Consider the following 25,781-nt stretch of genomic DNA (forward strand, 5'->3'; position numbering starts at 1 on the left):
CTATGTCAAAAGTGTCAAGCAGAGACATTCCATTGCCCCAGTTGAGATCCTCCATGTTCCACTGTATGGAAGTGTAGGCCACACCATAATTGGAGAATGGTGCAAATGCTGTTGCTCTCATTATTAAGGATCTTTTCTTTCTCTTATACTTCTCACTCAGGTTTATTGGCATTATGACCAATGAATCCAGCCAGAGCCAGGGCTGTCATTATATAGTTGCAGTGCAATGAAGATACAGAGAAACTAGGACCAACAGATGTTCCGGCATCTCCAATGCCAGCCTATCTTTCCTTAGATAAGGGGACTAAAACTCTTTATAATTTTCCAGCTATGGGTCAACAAATGTCTTGAATAGTTTCAGATCTCCCTAATTTTATACTCAATTCTCTTTGAAATAAAGGTAACATTCCATTTGCCTTCCCTATTACCTGCTGGACTTGGATGCTAATTTTTTTTGTGTGATGAATGCTCATGGAGTCTTAAATTTCTTTGTACTGTTCCTTTCTCCATTGAAATAATATTCAACATCTTCATCCTGCCAAAGTGCACAACCTCACAGTTTCCCACATTACATTCTGTCTGCCAGGTTCTGTCCACATGTCCATCTATTGCCCATGAGTCCATCAGACTCAAAACCATTTCCTTCAGATGTGTGAGGTGCAGTGTAACAGCGAGCCGACGATGTTCTGGAACACTGTCACACTACAATGCCAGCTGTTGGAGCATGACAGTAACATGAAGGAGTGGATAGTTATGAATAGTCATTCTATCACAATGGTCTCAAGGTGTTCATCTGCACTAAACCTTTTCAACTGGCTGGTTCCAAAGAGCCTCTGGTGACCAATGTGAGGTTCCACAACGCTCAACCCATGTATTAAGGCTATTTACTGATGTAATTTGTACCAGATCATACCACTTCATCTTATTTGTCTGTGACAAGTTCAATGTTGCATCAACTTAGCTGGTGTTATGGACTGTGTACACTTTACATTGAAAGTGCTGTACGATTATATACACAGAACATCGGACACAGAACTGTACAGCACTAGAACAAGCCCTCTAGCCAATGATGTTGTACCAAACATGACGCCAAATTAAACTAATCCCTTCTGCTTGCCCTTGGTTCACATTCCCCCATTCCTTGCCTATTCATGTTCTTATTTAAAAGTTTCCTAAACACCCTTATCATACCTGCTTCTACCCTCACCGGTCCTGACAGCACATTCCAGAATCACACCACTCTATGTCGAGAATTTGCCCCTTACGTCTCCTTGGAACTTGTCCCCTCTCACCTTTGACATTTCAGCTCCGGAAAATATTCATACCATCAGCCCTATCTATCCATCTCATAATTTTATAGAGTCTCCCCTCAGGATATAGCTGACTCTGTCACATAATTTCCCGACTGAGACGAGTGCAGATACAAAGTTGTGTTATGGACCACACCAAATCCCCTCAAACCGTGTCAAGGAGATAGCTTAGACTCCAACATTTTCTTATTATAAAGGCAAAAAATGCCAGGTGTTGTGTTCCAGATTCAATACGTTAGTCAAACTACCAGGCTTTAAGCAAGATATGTTTTATCCATACACCATGGTTAGAATAGAGACAAAATGAAAAGAATTGGGTTTAAACACTTAATAAAATAATAAGCTACTCATTAACTGTTCCAATATGGAAGCATCTCTAAGCACACCTTGGCAGAGGCAAATTCAGTAAAATAGATAGTCCCATATGCAATTCTGGTAGTAGGAAGAGAACTCAGGCTTTTTAGCTGCAGCAAAAAGAGAGACAGATGTAGCAACTTTCATAACCCCAACAGTTACTGAAAGCAAAACTAGAAATCCTGGTTCTCTGTGGGAGCTTGACTCCACCCATTCAGGCTGCTTCAATTGTACCAACTCTTTAAAAAAAACTTTCAAGGCGTCACACACTCTTTACTAACAAGCTGGTCGGTGCCTTTGTCTCAACCTTTCTTCAAAACAAAACAGAACAAAATACGCCTCTTAAAGCCATTCCTCAATCTGGAGCAGATCTGACAATAGGTTCACTGAAGGTAAGGCTGCAATGCCTAGATTATTCTGAGAGGGCCTTGCCGTATAGTCCAGTCAGGGCATGCTGTGTAACCCTAGCATGCTGTGCTCTGCACAATGTGATCAATGTTGACGAGCTGGGAAAATGGCAGCAATCGTCTGAGAAGGAAAATGGCATTGAGCACAAGCAAATCACCTCCTGCATGATACAGTGCTGCAATGTCAGGCATAACAAGCCAAGCAGGACTTAATTGATACTTGAGCAGATGAGAGTGTTGGGTTCAGCAACCACTTATTGACCATAAATGAGGTATTGCTTAAAAAGGAAGGCAGTTCAGTGCATTCTGTTTGTTTGTTTACTCTTTGCTTTGGCTGTTGCTGCATAAAAGTGAATGAAAAATGAGAAGTTGTGAGGCTCTGCTAGGCATTGGGAAGAATTAATTCTATAAGTACAGAAGGAGGCCATTCAGCCCATCATTTCTGTACCAGCTCCTGAAAGCTACCCAGCCAGTCTCAATCATCAGTCCTATTTTAGTAACCCTCTAAATTATTCAATTTCAAATGTCCAGCCAGCTCTCTTCTGAAACTTCCTATGGAATCCGTCTCTACCCGCTCTTAGACAGCACTTTCAAAATTCAGATAACTCTCTGAGGAAAGAAGTTTCTCCTCATTTCACTCTTAGCTCTCTTGCTGACAGTTTAGTTCTGCAATATCTTTAAGAATGTGTACTTGTATTTGCAATGAAGCGTCAGCTTCACCACATATATCCTGAGAAGGGTTCAGTTTTAGTTTGCCTCCTTTGGTATGTACATAATGAAGTGCAACTCCTGACTGACAGGTGCTTGCCCACATGCACAGAGGGCTTTACAGATGATGGTGGGGACAGGAATCACAGGATAGGAGAGAGTACGTCTGCCTGTGATGAGAGGGAAGATGGGACAAACTGGCACCATAGAGACATGTTCAAAGGCCATTATGAAGACTTTCAGAAAATAGCATGAGTCATGTCACTTGAACCCACAGAGGAAACCTTCCATGAACACCACCAAAATTAACACAAGCCAATTTCTGGTAAAATCCAACCCTCTGTTTTCTACCTCAGGCAGTTTTCCATTCTGCTACTCTCCCCCTTCGACCTCATACTTCCACTTTGCTAAAAAGGCTTTCAGTCTGGCACAGCAGTCTCTCTGCCTAGCATGGTGGTCTCTCAGTGGCCCAGTGTGGCAGTCTTTTGGCCTAGCATGGTGGTCTTTCAGCTGTAAGTGGTGGTCTCTCAACCTAGTGTGACCTCTGCATGTACTTCCAGACACAGGGTGATTCCTTGAAGTGTGGTCTCACTGTGGCTAGGCACTTAAGAAAAAGTAGGGAATTCTGAAGGACTGGATCAAAAATCCTGATCATTCAGGATCTCGTGGTCATTCAGAATAGAACAAATCACTGCAAGGAACTGAACAACCAGGAACACAACAAGCAACTACCACCCGATCCAACCAAAGAACACAATAGTGAACTAAAATCATTGATGAGAACTTTTGATCCAGTCCTTCAGAGTTCCCTACTTGTCCTCATTCCACGTACTTCTCGCATACACGATTTCTATTGCTTCCCGAAGATACACAAAGCCAACACACCAGGATGTCCCATTGTATCAGACAATGGGAACCTGTGTGAGAACTTCTCTGGCAATGTCAAAGGCATACAGTCACAGAGTCATTGAGATGTATAGCACAGAAACAGACTCTTTGGATCCAACTCATTCATGCCGACCAGAAATCCCAACCCGATCTAGTCCTACCTGCCAGCATCAAGCCCATGTCCCTCCAAACCCTTCCTATTCATGTACCCATCCAGATGCCTTTTAAATGCTGCAATCATACTGGCCACCATCACTTCCTCTGGCAGCTGATGACATACACGTACCACCCTCTGTGTGAAAAAGTTGCCCAAGTTAAGTCTTTTCCCTCTCCCCCTAAATCTATGCCCTCTAGTTCTGGACTCACCTATCCCAGGGAAAATACCTTGTCTATTTGTCCTATCCATGCCCCTCATGATTTTATAAACCTCTAGAAGGTTACCCCTCAGCCTCCAACACTACAGGGAAAACAGCCCTAGCCTATTCAACCTCTCCATATAGCTCAAATCCTCTAACCCTGGCAACATCCTTGTAAATCTTTTTTGAACGCATTCAAGTTTCACAACATCCTTCTGATAGCAAGGAGACCAGAATTGCACGCAATATTCTGAAAGTGGCCTAACCAAGGTCCTGTACAGCTGCAACATGATCTCCCAACTCCTATATTCAATACTCTGACGAATAAAGGAAAGCATACCAAATGCCTTCTTCACTATCCTATCTACCTGTGAGTCTACTTTCAAGGAGATGTGAATCTGCACTCAAGGTCCCTTTGTACAGCAACATTCCCTGGGACCTTACCATTAAGTGTATAAGTCCTGCTAAGATTTGCTTTCCCAAAATGCAGCACCTCGTATTTATCTACATTAAACTCCATCTGCCACGCCTCAGGCCATTGGCCCATCTGATCCAGATCCCGTTGTAATCTGAGGTAACCTTCTTTGCTGTCCACTGTACCTCCAATTATGGGGTATCTTGAAACTTACTAACTATACCCCTTAAGCTCGCATCCAAATCATTTATATAAATGATGAAACGTAATGGACCCAGCACCGATCCTTGTGGCACTCCACTGGTCAGAGGCCTCCAGTCCGAAAAACAACCTTCCACCACCACCCTCTGTCTTCTACTTTTGTGCCAGTTCTGTATCCAAATGGATAGTTTTCCCTGTATTCCATGGGATCTAACCTTGCTAACCAGTCTCCCATGGGGAACCTTGTCGAACGGCTTACTGAAGTTGATATAGATCACATCTAGCACTCTGCCCTCATCAAACCTCTTTGTTACTTCTATCCAAAAACCAATCAAGTTTGTGAGACATGATTTCCCATGCATAAAGTCATGTTGATGATCCCTCGTTAATCCTTGCCTTTCCAAATACATGTACATCCTGTCCCTCAGGATTCCCTCCAACAACTTGCTCACCACCGGCATCAGACTCACCGATGTATAGTTCCCTGGCTTGTCCTTACCACTTTTGTTAAATAGTGGCACCACGTTAGCCAACCTCCAGTCTACCGGCACCTCATCTTGAAACCTACTGTACAGGGGACCCCCAGCTTCTGTCGTGACACTACAGATTTCTTATAGTAACTCAGCACCCATGGACCATTCGAACTGGGAACTTCTCTCATTACAATGGACACATCAGCATTCTACACCAGCATCCCCCACAATGACTGCAGCAGGGCAACAGCTTCAGTACTCAATACCAACAACTGCCAATCTCTGAGCACCGTGCTACAACTCATTCACTTCATCCTCGATCACAACATTTTCACCTTTGACAACCAATTCTTCATCCAGACGGAATGGCCTTGGGGACCAAATTTACACCCCAATATGCCAACATTTTCATGCACAAGTTCAAACAAGAATTCTTTTCTGCACAGGACCTCCAACCAACACTATACACCAGATATATTGATGACATTTTCTTCCTCTGGACCCTTGGCAAAGTGTAACTGAAACAATTACACAGTGATATCAATGAGCTTCATCTCACCGTCAGACTTAATATGGACTACTCTTTAGTATCTGTCTCACTTGGACTCATGCATCTCCATCAGGGATGGGCACCTCAGCACCTCACACTGTACCGCAAACCCACAGATAACCTCACAATGCTACACTTCTCTAGCTTCTCCCTGAAACATACTAAAACAGCCATCCCCAACTGATAAGCCCTCTATATACACAGAATCTGTTTGGATGAGGAGGGATGTGACAGACACTTGACGTTGCTCAAGGATGCCCTCATAAGAACAGGGTATGATGCTCAACTCATCGATCACCAGTTCCAACATGCCACAGCAAGTAACCATAATGACCTCCTCAGGAGATAGACACAGGCTGCAACAGTTAGGATACCTTGGTTGTGCTGTACTTCCCGGGAGCTGAACAACTACATCATGTTCTTCACGGCCTTCAACACAGTATTGATGAGGATGAGCACCTCGCCAAGACCTTCCCTACACCTCAACTTCCCACTTTTAAACAACCACCAAACATTAAACAGATCATTTGCGCAGCCTTCAGGACAACAACACCATACAACCCTGTTATGGCAGCTGCTGCAAGATGTGTCAAAGTATTGGCACAGGTACCACCATTACACGTAGGGGCACCTCCCACCATGTACGCAGTGAGTACTCATGTGACTCGGCCAATATGGTCTACCTCAAACGCTGCAGGCAAGGATGCCGTGAGGCGTGGTACATTGGACAGACTTGAGTAGATGCTACAACAACGGATGAATGGACATCGCAAAACAATCAACAAGCAGGACTGTTTCCTCTTCAACAGTCCAGGATGTTCAGCCTTGGACCTTTGGGTACATTTACACAAAATTAACTTCAGTATCTGAGGAGTTGTGAATGTCACTAAACGTTGTGCATTCATCAGGGAACATCGCACTTCTGACCTTGTGATGGAGGGATGAAGCAACTGAAAATGATTGGGCCTAGGACACTATGCACACAGATTCCTGCAGGGATGTGCTGTGTTTCAGAAGACAGATGAAGGGCTTATGCTCGAAACATCGAATTCCCTATTCCTGAAATGCTGCCTGACCTGCTGTGCTTTAACCAGCAACACATTTTCAGCTTCAGAAGACAGACCTCAAACAACCACAACCAACTTCCTGTTAAGAATGACTCCAACCAGCAGAAAGTGTTCCCAATTCCCAGTTTGCTGAAGTTTCTGGATGTTACACTTGGTCAAATGCTGCCTATGTATTAAAGATAATTTACCCTTATTTCCTCTCTTTAATTCCATCCTTGTCCATGTTTAGACTAAGGCATTACTGAAGTCAGAAGTTGAGTGGTTCTGATGGAACCTAAACTGAATGCTAGTGAGTAGCTTGTTCCTTTGCACATCCCACTTGATCATGCTATTAATGACAATGATAATTGCGAGTCGAGATAATTGAGACAAAGGAGGCAATAATTAGCTGGGTTATATTTGTCCTGCTTTTTGTATACAGGACATGGTTGGGCAATTTCCATGGAGTTGAATAGATGCGAGTGTTGTAGCTATGCTGAAACAGCTTGGCTGGGCATGTACAATTGCTGGAATACTGTCAGAATCCATACTTTTGCAGTATCCAGCACTTTCAATCAGTTCTTGATATCAACTGGAGTGCACTGAATTGGCTAAGGGCTGATATCCGCAATGAACAGGATTTCAAGAACATGCCAAGATGGATCAAAGATCAAAGTCTTGTCTTTTGGACTGATGTGCTGCATTTTCTGACATTCAGCTTAACAGTACTTCCTGTGGCTCTTTCATCATTATCACCATTCTGACATGGAAATATATCACCTGTCCTTCTGTTACACTAGCTCAAAGTCCTGCAATCCCAATCTCATGGCAGTGCGGGTGCACCCACAGCTAATGAATTGCTGCAATTCAAGAAGGTTGCTCATCAGCAAAGTGGGATGGGCAATACATCCTGGTCCAGCAATGCCCTCATCCTGTGACAGAGTTTCAGAAATGAAGCTTAGATGGTGGTTATGAAACTAGTCAGAAATGGTAGCTCAATGGTTATCACTGCTACGTCACAGTACCAGGGACATGGGTTCACTTCCAACTTTGGGCGACTGTCTGTGTGGAGTTTGCACATTCGTCCTGTGTCTGCATGGGTTTCCACCAGGTGCTCCGGTTTCCTCCCACAGTCCAAAGATGTGCAGGTCAGGTGAATTGGCCATGCTAAACTGCCCACAGTGTTAGGTGCATTAGTCAGGGGTACATATGGGGAATGGGTCTGGGTGGGTTACTCTTCGGAGGGTCATTATGGACTTGTTGGGCCCAAAGGCCTGTTTCCATACTGTAGGTAATCTAATCTAGTTAGAAACTAGTTCCTATTTTTTGAGGATGGTACATACCAGAGTAAATTCCACATTATCATGGAGATGATAATGTCAAAGCAATATTAGAATTGTTTTGTTAAGGAAGTGGCAGGTCTTTAGCACTATATCTAGAAGGCCCTCATCTTTGTTGAGTCCAGCCATATTTTATGCCTATTGGACTCAGTCTCTTGAACACAATTATTCATGATCGTAGTTACCTTGGGAGCAGGGAAAATTAGGATTGTCCTCTTGCACTTTTGGGTCAAAACATTTATAAACTTTTTTTTACCAAAATGCTCGGCTCCACCGCAATAAGGAATGAAGATGTTCAAGGAAACTACTATTATTTGCCGAGTTTGTTCATTATCATTCACAGCTGAAAATAATAAGATTATAGAATTGTGTCTGATTTATTTGCTATGTAAGTACTTAGCACAGTCTATAGCCTGCTACCTTTGGTGTTGAACATGTGGATAGCCTCTTCTACTGATTCACTAAGTTCATGTCTTGTTTTTGAAATGTCATCATATACTGAATTGTGAGGATACATAATTTAGCCACCATTGGTAACCCAGAATACCTTACAGATCTTTGCCTTTAAGCGATATCTGTCTTTAATCTAAAAAGACAGTACAGTCTTTACGCTATAGTACATTTTGAATAGTGCCCTCATAATGGCAATAAGGTGACTTTGGTCCACTATTGTGATTATGGAAAAAACTGTCCCCACCAGCTAAACCTTTGAGGACACGATCAAACAGCGTAACTCATGTTAATTCTCTTACTAGCCAACAGCTGTAGTCTAGTAGCTATGTCCTACAAATTCAGCTGTCTTAGCCAATGATGGTGCAACACAGCCATTCTTAGTGACAGACAATGAAGCTTGTCACACAGAATATGCTTTGTGTTTTGTTTTTCTTGGAGATTCCTCAAAGTATTTTCAACATGTGGACATAGAAAAATATAAGCAATAAGAGAGGGAGAAGATCAAAGGGACCAGTCCTGCTCAACAATGATCAACTATTTGTCAAATTTTCTTTTTCTCTCTTTTTCTTATCTTTGGAAGTGCTATCACATGCAACTGATGGATTTTCTCACAACCAAATCATCTGTGGAAATTCTCACCTATTAACCACCAGAATTAAATCACCCGTGTTTCCAATTGCTCGACTTACATGCAGAGCTCACTAAAGGCAATGCAATAACACCAAGTGTGAGGAAGAGACAGGGAAACAGGGAGGAGTTGAAAGTGGAATGTTCTTATTGTTGAACCCTGTAGTGATTGTTACAGCCAGGTGGCTTGTCAGGTCATTTCCAAGGGGATTGGGAGACAACTGCATTATGTGAACTGGAGACACTAGATAGAAGTTAGAAATGGCAGGCATATTTCTTAAGGGACATTATTTTGACCCAGTCAAGCTTCTATTACAATTGTTCTTCATCATGGTCATTTCTCAGGTATTAGTCCAAAAATGTCACTTGAAATAGCCTGTCTAAAGTTGAAAAGACTAACATAGTGCTTGATGCAGTACCCATCTATCACCAACAGATAAAAAATGTAGCTACGAGACAAAGTAACCTAGAAAAAAGGGACAAAACCAAGCTTTTCTTGAATAAATGGGTTAAAGGTTAAAGATCTTCCTCATATTTATTTCTCATAGTCAGATTTCCTCTTATCATTTCTGACAGAAAAGACAAAAAAAACTGCCATTATTATTTCTGCTGATATTCCACCAGATTGATCGACTTTATTGGCGAGTATTTTCCCTAAATAAATGTAAACTACCTGAGGACTAATATATGTTGAAGTCATTCTTCCAAAATTCAAGTTTGACTTACGGATCAAGGACTTTTCCAATTTGATGTTGTGTTTTTTCTCTGAAGTCATCAACCTTTTTTGATATGATCTTTGCAGAATTTCGTCTTTATTATAAAGAAGCAACAGTATTAGTGAACATTTTAACTAGATATTTCTTATTTAAACAAAGTAGAAGAAAGAGGTATCACAGGTTATTAAGCTCAGAACTTATAAACATTTAAAAATTACAGGGAGAAGATTAGCTAATTTAACAGCCCTACTCCACATTCAGCGAAGTAACAGAGCGTCAATATGAATACTTAATTGTGACTACTGCCCAACATGTCAGCCACTTCTGTAGGCACTACCGTTTCCAATACCCATGTGACATTATTTTCTTACATTTAAACTGTTTGATGAGATTTTCATGACAAACTGTTTATTAATGTGGCTGCTGATCGATTTAGTGTTTCCTTGAAAGCATGATCAATAGCAAATTGACAGGCTTCTCTAAGGTCAAAGGTTATGTTCAGTATGTGAACTTTCTGATTAGCCTTTTTGATGCATAAATGAAGACAATCTAGCCATATGAAGTATGTTGTTTACCGCCCTGAGGTTTAAGGAGATGGGATTTCTGTCTGAGGTCAATAGAGATGCATCAGACAAGTACTAAAACAAAAATTCTAAACAACAATTGAATCCTTTATTAAACTTAGAAGTAAGATCCATAGATGCGTGTCTAGTTTTGAAGTTACCATGGTATGAGAAATCCATAGCTGGAAAAGCGTAGTTATAAAGCAGTCTGATTTCATGGCCTTTCTTTGAACAGAAAAGATACAAGATGTTGCTACAGTTAGTCTTTAGAATAGATACTCACTGTTGTACATCAGTTAACCATTGTAATGATTTTGCCGTTAATCTTCCATCATTAAAGTAAGGAGTCTCTATTCCAAATGCACTATATTTGCTGTGTCTTGACCAATCATAATTTCTATCCCTTTGCTCCCCTATGAAAATAGTTCACAAAAACAATATAAATTTTGACCACTATTACATGTCCCATTTTAAATTCTTGCACCACCACTAAACAACTGCTGACATTCTGAAGCAGCCTCTCAATTACAGTTGTATAGTTTGCTCCAGGCTGAGAATTTAGAATTAAAGAATTCAGGAAATACCTTAGTCGAATAAAGGAAATAGGTATGTCGCACAATCACAAAAAAAATGTTATTTTAAGATATTATTTGCAAATTTACAACAGGATAAAACTGCTTTTGACATATATAGCTCAATTTATGTTTGTGTGCTTATCACTGATGATTCTTGTTTTATATCTTGAATGTAGTTTATCTATCACACTACATGAACTAAACTGGCTACAATGTAAAAGGGATAAGTTAAGGAACATTGAGGAAAAGGTTTTTTTCCCACACAGTCTTTCTTTAAATCTCCAGGAGGAAACAGGTAGCAATGCACAAGAATTTCCACCCTTAAACAATTGATATGGGCTGTGTACTGCCTTATTAAGCTTGAACTAAAACATTACTTCTGCAAGGTATGCAGACTTTCTGTCAATCTTCTATCTTCTAGCTGGGTGGGCTACAGAGTAATTCCCAGCATATTTCTCTATTAGAGAATAAGATGGCTATTGTTTAAAATAATCTTTGATGTGTCTGCCAGTTGGTCTTCAAATTAAGTAAACTGCTGCACAAAGAAATATATTTCGTTTCTCTTTTAGCAATATTTTGCTTGATAATGGATTTACCTAATTTTTTACTAGCAAATAAAGTAGAAACAAATGGCTTGGAGTGGCAAATACAGAACTACAGAATCTGTATGGAAACAATGCCATGCTTCTGGATGAATAGTGAAATTGTGCTTCTTTAATCATTTAATTTGCTGAATAGGTTCACTTGTCTGAAGCAGTATTAATAAGTTTGCTCAGTTTTTAAAAATAGCAGGCCAGTATATGAATGTGAATGTTTAATAAGCATATTGGTATACTGAACACCTCTAGCTTACTTGAATGACTTGCCAAGGTTATTGTACACAACTTGCATTTTTGATACAGAAGAAAACTCATGACAAATGATCCAATACAACTAACCACAGCTTAATGTCTGATCAGTACAAATACATTTTTAATTGAATCAGTTCCTTTCGTTCAATACTACAGCAGGGAATGAAGTAAACTAGGAACTCTTTAAGATTCAAAACATTATGTGACAATAATAAAACATGTATCCCATCCACATCATCCTGCTTTAGGTTGGGATAATTTTAAATTTCTCTAACAATGGGAGCAACCCAACTTTTTAAACATATGATTGTGCGGCAGAAACAAGAACCAATAATAATATTCTGGGACACTGAGATAGAAGTGACTTTGGGGATCCTAATTACTTAAACTAATCCCTAATTAGCATAGGTGTATGAGTCTCCTGTTTGTTCCTAATATCAAATCTGGCAGGTTTGGATTGAAATTTACTTGAAAATCAATTATGACGTAAATAAATGTTACGTTGGTGGGACTAAAAACGTCATTGCTTTGAACTTTTAAAAATGTGACCATCCAATATACATAGCTCAAAACTACTCCAGTGCAGTTTTAAAAAAGCAAATCAAAAAGCATCTATACTTTTAAAGATATTATCTGCTACCTGCACCAGCTGCAAACCCTCAAGAACAAGTATTGATGCATTGTATCACCTATTGATGGGATCTCAAGTTCCACTAAACTGCCAGGGATTGTCAAAAGAAACCTTGCTTTTTGAGCACAGAAACAATCAAACAATCAGTCAATATATGTTTCTCTCATAATATCCTCACAATCATTAATTAGAGAAACTGGCAAGTGCTTAGATGCAATTAAGAAATGGTGGATAATATGAAGTGAAGTAAAATACTCCAGAAATGGGAGGCAATAAAGAAATCAATCACTGTGCATGTTTACTAGTGTTACTATTATCACTCTATCATTTTTACAAGGCTGCCTAATATTTTATATTTATGAATTATTCACTGTAATAGGTGATGTTCCTGCTCGTAAGAAGCCAGATTGACAGGCTGAATTTTGGGTGGGAAATCTGCTTCACAGGTCAAATTCTATGGAATCAAGTAGGTCAGGAAGGGTGAGAAATTATGTGGTGGGTTTGGATTTTGAGAGGGTCAGGGTCACAGGAAAAATTTACTGAGTTAGCTTGTCGGACCTGGAAGAAACACTCCTGCTCCTACTGGCCCATAAGCAGCGTTATAGAGGTATTTCCAAATTGACTGAGTCCCTCTCACCTTCTTTACTTTCCAAAGTGTCCTGAGATCTGAGAAGGAAAGCTACGCATGGTTAAAAATACAATGGCTTAAAATGAAGGCATGAAGCCATACTATAAAATTTGAATAACGAACTTGCTTCCCACAAGTAGGATAACCTCTTCCATCTTGTATTAAACACCAAACTGAGTGGAATGGGGGCAATTTTGATTCCTGCTCTAGGCATTTTTTTTTGCATTTTAACTTCTGACAAAACCTCAGCCCACCTGGCTTTGGAAATTAAATTTCAATCATGTGTTTCCTTACCAACATTGTAAGCATTGTGTGTCGTGACATAAAGTGAATGTCCTGCCTGTGATTCTTCATAAACCTGTTTGCGAGTCTTTGGTGGATTTACAAGCTCTCCAGCGGAGATATCTGAAATCATATTTTCAATATTGCCTTAAGAAGTCAAATTCCAGTAAGTGTTAATTACACAAAATAAAGACTGCTCATATTTAACATTCAAATACTTATTATTCTGCAGCTAGCAAATTACATATCAGCTTTTGCCATTGGCAACAGCATCTGAATCAAAAGACTGTGGATTCAAGCTAATCCAAGAGAGCTAGCACTTGCTACAGTATTTAAGGAGTTTTTTTTATTTGTTTCATGGGATGTTGGCATTACTAGTTAGACAGTAGTTTTGCCTATCCCTGGTGTATTTAAAAAGGTGTTGCCTTTTACAATACCTTGCATTTATACATTACCTTTCACTTCTTCAAATAAGTCAAGGGATTTCACAGGTCTCACTGGGTTGCAAAACGGAGAATGGAATTTGAGATGAATTTGTGGAAGAGATGGATGTGAGTTCAGGTCACAAACTCCTATTAACCAACATTTATAAGAAATTAAGACTGGACATGGAGTGGATGTTCTTTATTGAGGAGTGGGTGATTCCTTTGATATTAGTATAATGGTTCACCTTTATGCACTTATATTGCACTGATAATAAATAAGAATTTCAAACAGGAATGAGTGAATTAACAGTCAACAAATTATCCCAAGGGATTCATGATTTTCTTTCACTGGGTCAAGCAAACCTCAACAGCTTTCTTCAAATCTCAGTTATGAGGAGATGATGGCCAAGTGGTATTATTGCTAGACTATAAATCCAGCAACCCATGTAATGTTCTGGGGACCAGAAATTGAATCCCAAAACAAAAGATGTGGTGGAACTTGAATTCAATATAAAAACTAAATCTGGAATGATGACCATGAATCCGTTGCTGATTGTCAGGAAAACATAATCTTTAGGAAAGGAAAATGCCATCTTTACCTGGTCCGGCCTACATGTGACTCCAGATCACAGCAATGTCAAATGTCATCCAGCCAACAAATACTGGCCCAGCCAGTAGTGCCCTAATTCCACAAATGAATTAGAAATAAAGTAAGATATTTCTTTAATGACTCAACATATTCATAGAGTGAGTTGCTGAGCCAAAGATACCAGGGACATTGCAAGTTCAATTGCCTGTCTACTCAGTGTTCCTATCATTGATCCCAGTGTCCCTCGTTTAAGGAAGAGGAAACACAACTATGAGTGTCATTGTTTTTGAATGTCTAGTCATAGAGTCATAGAAATGTATAGCACGGAAATAGACCCTTCAGTCCAACCCATCAGTTATCTGAACCCAATATAGTCCCAACTGCCAGCACGCGGCCCATATCCCTCCAAATCCTTCCTATTCATATACCTGTCCTAATGCCTTTTAAATGTTGCAATTGTACTAGCCTCCACCACTTCCTCTGGCAGCTCATTCCATACATGCACCACCCGCTGCGTGAAAAAGTTGTCCCTTAGGTCCCTTTTATATCTTTCCCCTCTCACCCTAAACCTAGGCTCTCTAGTTCTGGACTCCCCCAAAACAGGGAAAAGACTTTGTCTATTTATCCTATTCATGCCCTTCATAATTTTGTAAACCTCTATAAGGTTACCCCTCAGCCTCCGACGCTCCAGGGAAAACAGCCCCAACCTGTTCAGCCTCTCGCTATAGCTCAAATCCTCCAACCCAGGCAACATCCTTGTAAATCTTTTCTGAACCCTTTCAAGTTTCACAACATCTTCCTGATAGGAAGGAGACCAGAATTGCACGCAATATTCCAACAGTGGCCTAACCAATGTCCTGTACAGCTGCAACATGACCTCCCAATTCCTGTACTCAATACTCTGACCAATAAAGGAAAGCATACCAAACGCCTTCTTCACTATCCTGTCTAGCTGCGACTCCATATCGATACTGTGCCTGTCTGGTGCCCAGAATTGGGCACAATAATCCAGTGGTTTTGCATAACTTTTATATTCCAAACTCCTATTTAGATATAGTGGTTCCTCATACTTTTTTAATAGTATCTTCAACTTGTCTTGCTTAAATGATTTGCATGTGCAGGCAGTCTAGACTGTGCTCCTGAAAACCCTTTAAAATTTTACCTTTTATCTTATATATCGTGAGAGGCTTAAGAATGAAGACATAATTTTAGATTGTCAAACCTTTTGTTTGCTCATTGATTCTTTATTGCAATCATACCTTTGACTCCTTTTCTGCCAAACGTAGTATTATATATGTCCATCCCTTTCGGTAAACCTGGTGATTGATCATGAGACTTTCCCAATGGACCTCGCTGATTACTTGGATATGCTGCGGTAATTTTGTCGAAAAACATTTGCTGAACCTGAGTCCTCAGTGGTGGATTTAACAATGATGCAGCCTAAATGTGAAATAAAAGGCTATTACAATACACTGAAATTAAATTAATAATCTCTTTGTCTATTCCCAGTTCCTAGTCTTGCTGGGCAACTACATTCCAGTAAATTTTGCACATCAGGAGGTTCTATGTTTGGTTGCGTGCACTATTTCTAGGTTAACAATAATGCATCTGAGACCATACAAATAACATAGAGCTGAATGTTGCAGATTTTTGTTGCAGGGACTCTCAGTTTGAGACCAAGTGGGCCTTCTCACTGAATTACACGAATCTTGTTGCATTAATTAATGCTCCTGCCCCTACGACATGGATTACATGTACCATCTTACTCTGCGCCTTTCCCATAACAATTCAGCACTCACCAGCCATCCCAGAATCTTCCTTCCATTTTTATGATTGCCTTTAACATCTCTCTCACTTTGCCTCACCGATCTCAACTCCTGACATCGCCAATTCTGCATGGCCTCTGCACTGTTTACTCACTGACTCAGGATACCACTTCACATGCACCAATAACAGCTGTGCCACTCACTTTCATCTTCTGTAATACCTGCCTCTCTCTCTCTCTCTCTCTCATTTCAGGAGGAAAATAGCCCTCAACAGAGCAGGAATATCAAGACCATAGGCCATTCAGCTCCTCACCCCTTAGGAAGTTTCTGACTTTGACTGCTCTGATAAGACCCAGGATTGGTATCAGAGGCTGCCCTTGATTACTGCTTGGATCCCCTTAGTTCCTTGGATCCCCTTTGAATTGACTGAGGCCTGCTGTCAACTATGAGTAAAAAGTGAGGTCTGCAGATGCTGGAGATCAGAGCTGAAAATGTGTTGCTGGTTAAAGCACAGCAGGTCAGGCAGCATCCAAGGAACAGGAAATTCGACGTTTTGGGCCAGAGCCAATGATTCCTGATGAAGGGCTCTGGCCCGAAACGTCGAATTTCCTGTTCCTTGGATGCTGCCTGACCTTCTGTGCTTTAACCAGCAACACATTTTCAGCTCTGCTGTCAACTATGCAAAAGTGAGGACTGCAGATGCTGGAGATTAGAGTCGAGAATGTGGTGCTGGAAAAGCACATCAGGTCAGGCAGCATCCGAATAGCAGCAAATCGACATTTCAAGCAAAAGCCTTTCATCAGGAATGAGGATGGGAGCCTCAGGGGTGGAGAGATAAAAGGGAGGTGGGGTGGAGCTAGGGGGAAGGTAGCTGAGAGTGCAATAGGTGGATGGAGGTGGGGGTAAAGGTGATAGGTCGGAGGGAGGGTGGAGTGGAGTGGGAAGGAAGATAGACAGGTGGGACAGGTCATGAGGGTGGTGCTGAGCTGGAAGGTTGGAACTGGGATAAGACAGTGGAGAGGAAATAAGGAAACTGGTGAAATCCACATTGATGCCATGGGGTGGAGCATTCCGAGGCAGAAGGTGAGATGTTCTTCATCCAGACATCGGATGGTAAGGGTGTGGCAATGGAGGAGACCCAGCATCTGCATGTCCTCAGCGGGGTGGGAGAAAGAGTTGAAATGTTCAGCCACAGGGTGGTGGGGTTGGTTGGTGCGGGTGTCCTGGAGATGTTCCCTAAAGCACTCTGCGAGTAGGCGTCCTGTCTCCCCAAAGTAGAGGAGACCACATGGGGAGCAACGGATGCAGTAAATGATGTATGGAAGTGCAGGTGAAACTTTGATGGATGTAGAAGGCTCCTTTGGGGCCTTGGATGGAGTTGAGGGGGGAGGTGTGGGCGCAGGCTTTGCAATTTCTGCGGAGGCAGGGGAAGGTGCCAGGAGAGGAGGGTGGGTTGTTGGGGGGTGTGGACCTGACCAGGTAGTCGCAAAGGGAACAGTCTTTGCAGAAAACGGATAGGAGTGGGGAAGGAAATATACCTCTAGTGGTGGGGTCCGTTTGCAGGTGGCAGAACTGTAGGAGGAAATTTTGACATTGAGATGTGCCTTTCTGGACTTCTCCCCTGAATCTGCCATACATCGCTCCATAGCCCAAGTCACTCAAACTCATATAAGTATTCACCACATAATCTGAGTTGATGCCCAGTGTGATAATGAGGGCCTACTACATTACCAGAGTATAATTCTAAAACTGAGGCCTCAATTTCCTTGTCTTACAATAAGGATCTCATGATGCCATTTGGGAAAAAGAAGGGAATGATTCATGGTATTATTGCTAACAATTTTCCTCAGGCAAAACTCAATAACAAACAGTTTAATTGTAATTTTAATAACAGTTGTTTGTGCTCCATTACTGGTGTACACTATTATTTTTAACCTGCACAGTAATTACTATAATCTAACAATTAACTATGAGTCATATGTTTTGAAATGATATTACACGATAGATGTGTCTTAATTAGCCTTCCCATCGCAGTGAACTTTATGATCTCCTGAACAGGTATTTGTAGACAGGGTCTAGATTAGAGTGGTGCTGTAGACAGGGGGCATGTAAAAGTGGACACATGGTAATCTGCCATTTCTCTGTACAACCCCCTCTACACACACCTCCAGGTTGTCTCACATATCATGAGGCCTGATATGCACCAGGCATCCCACCCACTATAAGGCCTGTTGAAGCCTTAATGGACAATTAACTGTCAATTAAGGGCTTCATTCCACATCCACCACAATTTTTAAATCTGTGAGATAACTTGAGGAATACAGCCAACTGTGAGAGAGCAGTGAGGAGATCAATGAAAATTCAATGCAGGAAAGGGACATTGCGTTGCAGGCAGGCATTAAGGGCCACCTCCTGTGGAGGAATCCCTCGTGTATCTCAAGATGGTGTCCCCTTAAGTCCAGCAAATCATTATTTTTGTCACTTTGCAATTTTCTTCAATTAGGTTTGTGCAAGGCTTGGGGTATTTGAAAGCATATTCTGTATACGTTTCTCTGTACCCTGATCTCACTGTAGCTCCTTTTCTAGTTTCCCCTCACCCTGTTAAATTAGCCTTGAGGAGGAGTTCATAGAATGTATCCCTGACAGTTCCCTTGAACAGTACGTAATGGAACCCACAAAGGAGCAAGTTATCCTAGATCTGTCTCTGTGTATTGAGACAGGAATAATTGATGATCTCATCGTTAGGGATCCTCTTGGAAGGAGCAACAACAGTATGTTTGAATTTAAAATGCGGATGGAGGGTGAAAAGGTAAAATCCAATACAAATATCTTGTGCTTAAACAAAGGAGGCTACTATGGGACGAGTAAAAAATGAGGTCTGCAGATGCTGGAGATCACAGCTGAAAATGTGTTGCTGGTCAAAGCACAGCAGGCCAGGCAGCATCTCAGGAATAGGGAATTCGACGTTTCGAGCATAAGCCCTTCATCAGGAATGAGAGAGAGTAGCCAAGCAGGCTAAGATAAAAGGTAGGGAGGAGGGACTTGGGGGAGGGGCGATGGAGGTGGGATAGGTGGAAGGAGGTCAAGGTGAGGGTGATAGGCCGGAGTGGGGTGGGGGGCGGAGAGGTCAGGAAGGCAGAGGAGATGACCGAATGAGTTGGAGTCAAAAAGTGTGGTGCCTGAAAAAGAACAACAGGTCAGGCAGCATCGGAGGAACAAGACAGTTGACGTTTCATCAGGACTGGGGAGGGGGAAGGGAGCTGAGTAATAAATGGGGGAGGGGATAGTGATAGGTGGGTGAAGGTAGGAGATTTTTGATTGTGGTAGGTAGGTTGGAAGTATGGAGCAGATAGGTATGAAGGAAGATGGACAGGTAGGTCAGGTCAAGGGGGTGTAGCCAAGTCAGATGGTTGGATCTGGGGTGGGGTGGGCAAGATGAGATTTGGAAACTGGTCAATTCAATGTTGAGGGCTTGTGGTTGTAGAATCCTGAGGCGAAAGATGCGGTGTTCCTCCTCCAGTTTGCGATGGCCTTATTTCGGCGGTGGAGGTAGGTCCAGTATGGACATTTCATGGGAGGGAGTGAGAGGGGGAGTTGAAATGGATGGCTACAGCAAGGTGTGGTTGGTTGGTGCATACCGACCAGAGATGTTTCCTGACATTCCACAAGTTTGCAGACAGGCTCTCTGATGTAGAGGAGACCACATCAAGAGCAATAGATGCAGTAAATGAGGTTTGAGGAGTGCAAGTAAATCTCTGCTGGATCTGGAATGATATTTTGGGGCTTTGGACAGAGGTGAGGGAGGAGATGTGGATACAGGTTTTACATCTCTTACAGTGGCAGAGGAAGGTGCCAGGTGTAGAGAGGGGTTTGTTGGAGAGTGTGGACCTAACGGAATGCAGATAGGGGTGGGAGGGAAATATATTTTTGGTGGTGGGGTCTAACTGTATATAAAAACAGATAGCAAAAATTTCCAGAAATACATAAAATGAAAAAGACTGGCTAAGATAAACATTGGTCCTTTAGAGGATGAGAAGGGGCATTTAATAATGGGAAATGATGAAATGGCCAAGGCATTGAAATGATATTTGTGTCAATCTTCAAAATGGAAGACACAAATAAATGCCAATAATTAATGACAAGTAGCCTGTGACAGGTAAAGACCTAGAAACCATTATCTCTAAAGAGGTAGTGTTGGGGAAACTAATTGGGCTAAAGGTAGACAAGTCTCATGGCCCTGATGGAATGCATCCCAGGGGAGTAAAAGAGATGGCAGGGGAAATAGCAAATGCAGTCGTGGTAATTTACCAAAACTTGCTGGACTCTGGTGTGGTTTCAGCAGATTGGAAAACAGAAAATGTGATGCCACTGTTTAAAAAATGAATTAGATAGAAGGTGGCTAACTATGGGCCCATTAGCTGAACTTCTGTAGTGGGGAAAATGCTTGAATCATGGGGAGACATCGGGATAGAAATTGTCCCATCAGCCAGACACTGCATGGGTTCTTGAAAGACAAGTCATGTTTAACTAATTTACTGGAGTTCTTTGAGGTCATTACGAGCACAGTGTACAACAAGGAACTGGTGTGGTGTATCTGGTTTTCCAAAAGGCATTTGTCAAAGTGCCACAAAAAAGGCTGCCATATAAGATAAAGGTATATGGCATTAAAGTAATATATTACATGGATAGAAGATTGGTTAACTTACAGAAAGCAAACAGTGGGGATGAATGGTTGTTTTCCTTGCTGGTGATCAGTGGCCCGTCATATATGTCAGTTACAATTTTCAGAGATAATTTTCAAGTGGGGACCAAGTGTAGTGTGTCAAAGTTCGCAAATGATCGTAAAGTGGTCGAGCAAAGTGTGCAGAGGACACTGAAAGTCTGCAAAAGGATATACATAGCTTCCATGAATGGGCAAGGGTCTGGCAGATGGAGCACAATGTTGGTAAATGTGAGGTCATCCATTTTCATAGAAAGAACAGCAAAATGGACTATTATTTAAATAGTGAAAAATTGCAGAGGGACCTGCATGTCCTTGTGCATGAATCACAAGAAGTTGGTTAATAGGTCCAGCAAGTAATTAAGACGGCAAATGGAATATTGTCTTTCGTTGCTGGAAGTTTGGAGTTTAAAAATAGGGAAGACATGTACAACTGTATACGGTGCTGGTGAGGCTACACCTGGAGTACTGTGTACAGTTTTGGCCACATTACTTGAGAAAGGATGCACTAGCACTGGAGGGGATGCAGAGGTAGTTCACTAGGTTGATTCTGGAATTGATAGGATTGGCTTCTGATGAAAGTTGGAATAGATTGGGACTACACTCACTGGAATTTAGAAAAATGGGGGGGGGGGGAAGATCTTGTAGAACCATATAAAATTATGAGCAGAAGAAATAAGATAGAAGCAGGGAGGTTGTTTCCATTGGCAGGTGAAAAGAGAACTAGAGGGAAAAAGCCACAAAATAAGGAGCAGGTTTAGCACTGAGTTGAGGAGGAACTTCTTCACCCAGAGGGCTGTGAATCTGTTGAATTCCCTGCTCAGTGAAGCACTTGAAGCTGCCCCGTTGAATGCTTTTTAAGGCAAAGATAGATTTTTGAACAGTAAAGCAGTTAAGGGTTACGGTGAGCAGACGGGTAAGTGGAGCTGAGTCCACGAAAAGACCAGTCATGATTTTATTGTATAGTGGAGCAGGCTCAACAAGCCAGACGGCCTACTCCTGCTCCTAATTTTTATGTGCTTATGCCAATGAATTTACATCCACTGTCATTTTTGGCTGTAGCAGTTCTCTTTTAATAAAGACACATGCCTAAAGGCCAATGTGTCCACAGACAAATGTGGTTCAGAGCTGTTGTCATGACACTTGGCTCATTGATGTTTCATTTTTAGTTTGTGGTGAAGGTGGAAAAATGAGCAAACATGTCTCATTGGCATTTTTATGTTTTTCATACTCATTTTCTTTCTACACACTGAACAATTCTATAATTGTACCTGAAACCTGGAAAAGTAAAACTACTTAAGATTGCAGTGTCATTTACAGGGTACTGGTGAGACCACATCTGGAATACTGTTTATAGTATTGGTCTCCTTATTAAAGGTGGGTTGGAAATGTGTTGGAAGCAGTTCAGAGAATGTTTACCGGACTAATACCTGGGATGGATAGGTTACCTTTTGAGGAATGGTTAGAGATGTTAGCCTTGTATCCACAGGTGTTTAGCAGAGTAAGAGATGATTTGACTGAACCATATTGGGAAGGTTGCCAGGATGGATGTGGGAAGCATGTTTCCTCTTCTGGGAGAATCTAAAATTCGGGATCACAGTTTCAAAACAAGGGGTTACCCACTTAAGACAGAGATGAGGAAAACTTTATATCCCACAGAAAGTCATCAGTGGGATGAGATAATCTCAAAACAATGGAAGCAGGGTCTGGATATTCTTAAGGGAGAAGTAGATTCTTAATAATCAAGGTGACTAAAGCATATCAGAGCATCTGAGATCATGAAGTAATCAGATCAGCCATGATTTTAATCCACCCACAATGAAGGCTTGCATCTTGATTACTCATGTCCTGCAGTTTTAACAAGACTTATTTCCAAAGCTTTCCACACTGCAGTTTGGCTGCTGGACATATCAGAAGTCATGGGTGTTTCAACCATATTGCAACATAGTGGATGGACGTGTTTATGCTGCCATTTGATGATGAATTGCTGGAAACAAGTAATTTTGTCATCAAGGTTTTGCTTGGCCATTACAAAGGGCTGTTTATGAATAATTATTCACCATTCATCAACGACAAGGTATACCTCACAAAAGCTTAAGTCATAAGGTAAGAGTCAAAGGTGTTGGAGGTAGTATATTGGTATGGATAGAGAATTGGCTCTTGGGAAGAAAACAGCGAGTGGGGATAAGGGGTTCTTTTTCAAGTTAACAACCCATGAGCGGAGTTCTACAGGGATCAGTGCTGGGATCACAAATGGAGGAAGGAAGGAAGGGAATGTACAGTCACCAAGTTTGCAAAAGACACAAAAATAGGTCAAAAATCATATTGGGGGAGAGAGATACAAATAATTTGCAAAAAAAATACTGATAGGTTAAGTGAGTGGGCAAAAAGTGGAATATAATGTGGGAAAATACTACATTGTTTATTTTGGAAAGAACAAACAGAACATTATTTAAATAGGAAAAAAACAGCAGAAAGCTGCAACACAAAGGGACTTGGAAGTATTTGTGCACAAAACAGAAAGCTAACACACAGATGCAGCAGATAATCAGGAAAGCAAATGGAATATTGGCCCTTATCTCATGAGGTTTGTTGTATAGTAGAGAGAAGCCTTACTGCAACGGCACAAGGTTCTGGTGAAACATATCTGGAATACCGTGAAGCAGTTTTGGTTCCCTTATTGAGGGAAAGATATCATTTCACTGGAGTCAGTTCAGAGAAGGTTCACAAGGATGATTCCTGGTTTGGAAGAACTCACTTATGAGGAAAGATTAAATAGGCTGGGAATCTACTCACTGGAGTAAAAGAGAATGAGAGGTGGCATCATTGAAAAATACAGGATTCTTACAGGGTAAATGCTGAGAGGATGTTTCCCCTCATGGGGGAGTCTAGGGTCAAAGGGCATAGTCTCAGAATAAAGGGTATCGATTTAAGACTGTGATTAAGAGGAATTTCTTCTCTTAGAGGGTTATGAGTGTTTGCAACTCCTTGCCACAGGGAGCAATCCTTGTATATTTTTAAGAGAGAGAGAAAGGATCAATAGGGGAATCGAGGATTACAGGGAAAGGGCAGGGAAGTGAAGGTGAGGAATGTCAGCCACGATCCTACTGAATGGTGGAGCAGGCTCGAGGGGCCAAACTGCCAACTCCTGATCCTATTTCTTATGGTTTTATAGTCTTATTGTCATTACTGATTCTAGCTTTTAAATATAAATTTAGCAATATAATTGAATTTAAATTCCCCAGCTCCTACGGTGCAATTGAAGTCATCTCATCAAATCATAAAGAACAAGAACAAAGAACAATGAAAATTTACAGCCCAGGAACAGGCTCTTCGGCCCTCCAAGCTGAGCCGATCCAAATCCACTGTCTAAGCCTGTCGCCCAATTCCTAAGCATTTGTATCTCTCTGCTCCCCACCTACTCATGCATCTGTCCAGAAGCATTTTAAATGAATCTATCGTGCCTGCCTCTACTACCTCTGCTGGCAACGCGTTCCAGGCACCTACCACCCTCTGTGTAAAAAGTACTGTCGCGTGTATCCCCCTTAAACTTTTCAACTCATCTTGAAAGCGTGACCTCCAGTTACTGAATCCTTCACTCTGGGAAAACGGTTATCTCTATCTACCCTGTCTGTACCTTTCATGATTTTGTAGACCTCAAGCAGGTCCCTCCTCAATCTCCTTTTTTCTAACGAAAACAATCCTAATCTATTAAACCTCTCTTCATAGTTCAAATCTCAAGATTATCAGTCTACGCTATGCTACTGTATCCCAAATTTGCTTCATTTTCAATTTATTTATATCCATAAGTTTAAATATGTAATGGGGTTTTAAAAAAAAGTACTGTAATTATTAACAGTGAAACTGAAGTAATAACATAACATTTCAACAAGTACTTACAGATGTAGAGATTTTGCTCGGGAGCCCATGTTCCATTTGTGTGGCAACGTCAGGATCATTTGCTTTGCCATAGAAAATTGTGGCTTTACCAGGTTTGGGACTGCTAGTATTCAAAAACTTCTTTACTACAGGTGGGGTAACAGGCTGTAAGGATATGCAATGACAAGAAAAAGTGGTTGTTTTGATGCCTATTCAGATTTGGTATTTGATTTGCATTAAAATTTAAATACATTAACCAATGACTAATTAAAAATTGGAACATGTAATAACCCCAGAAACTAAAATCGGCAATCATACAGAATACATACTTAACTCAATCACAGCATATAACTTTTGTTTGCTATTTTAGCAAAGGTGTAAACTCATTTAACATAACTGGACGTGAGTGAAGAAACTGACAAACATGGATGGAGTTTAATCTTTTGGCCCACAGTGAAAGACATGGAATGGATGGTAAGCAATCTGTTCATCTGGGAACAATTTGAAACAGAGAGGAAAACGTCGGAAGCATGAGGTCTTTGAACCTCTTCAGCACTGCATCCAGATCTCAGCTAGACAAATGATATTGAGCACCATAGAAATCTGGTCACACTGTCTTTGAAACATTTATTCAGATAATCTTCTTTTCCCTGCGAATAAATTATATTTTAATTCCAAAGTTTCCAGAGCAGCATTAGAAAATCCTGTATTACACACCCTGTCACTGTTGTGTCTTTCCCATGTCAGAAGCAGTGGTAAAATGATTTGCAGCACTTGTTCTAGGCAGAAAGCACTTTTTAAAAAAAATACTACAGGCTTAATGTATTTAGTGCTAGCATTTAAATTACAAATAGTCATCTGGCTATATTAGGTAATAGTGATCACAAACCTCCAAAAATCTAACAATTGGCAATAATTCCCCATTGACATTAATGGAAAAATGCAAACTTTACTTACATTGGATCTTCGCACAACTTTGCAGATCCATCCGGATATTGTTGCAGAGGTTAACTCCTGATCCCTAGTGG

General features: G+C 41.2%; 1 protein-coding gene across 2 annotated transcripts in view; it reads right to left on the reverse strand.

The window, feature by feature from the left end:
- efhb (EF-hand domain family, member B) overlaps positions 1 to 25,781 on the reverse strand; it is a 51,219-nt gene that overhangs the window by 23,576 nt on the left and 1,862 nt on the right. The window contains exons 3-7 of one of the 2 annotated variants that reach the window (XM_060825514.1): positions 24,775 to 24,918; positions 15,648 to 15,828; positions 13,387 to 13,497; positions 10,691 to 10,820; positions 9,855 to 9,938 (exon numbers count right to left, since the gene is read on the reverse strand). In XM_060825514.1, the coding sequence (XP_060681497.1) occupies positions 9,855 to 9,938; positions 10,691 to 10,820; positions 13,387 to 13,497; positions 15,648 to 15,828; positions 24,775 to 24,918 (650 nt within the window). The remainder of the gene's footprint in view (positions 1 to 9,854; positions 9,939 to 10,690; positions 10,821 to 13,386; positions 13,498 to 15,647; positions 15,829 to 24,774; positions 24,919 to 25,781) is intronic. The other variant, XM_060825515.1, reaches the window with a different exon arrangement.

This window comes from Hemiscyllium ocellatum, chromosome 5, assembly GCF_020745735.1.
Source record: "Hemiscyllium ocellatum isolate sHemOce1 chromosome 5, sHemOce1.pat.X.cur, whole genome shotgun sequence".
Taxonomy (NCBI): domain Eukaryota; kingdom Metazoa; phylum Chordata; class Chondrichthyes; order Orectolobiformes; family Hemiscylliidae; genus Hemiscyllium; species Hemiscyllium ocellatum.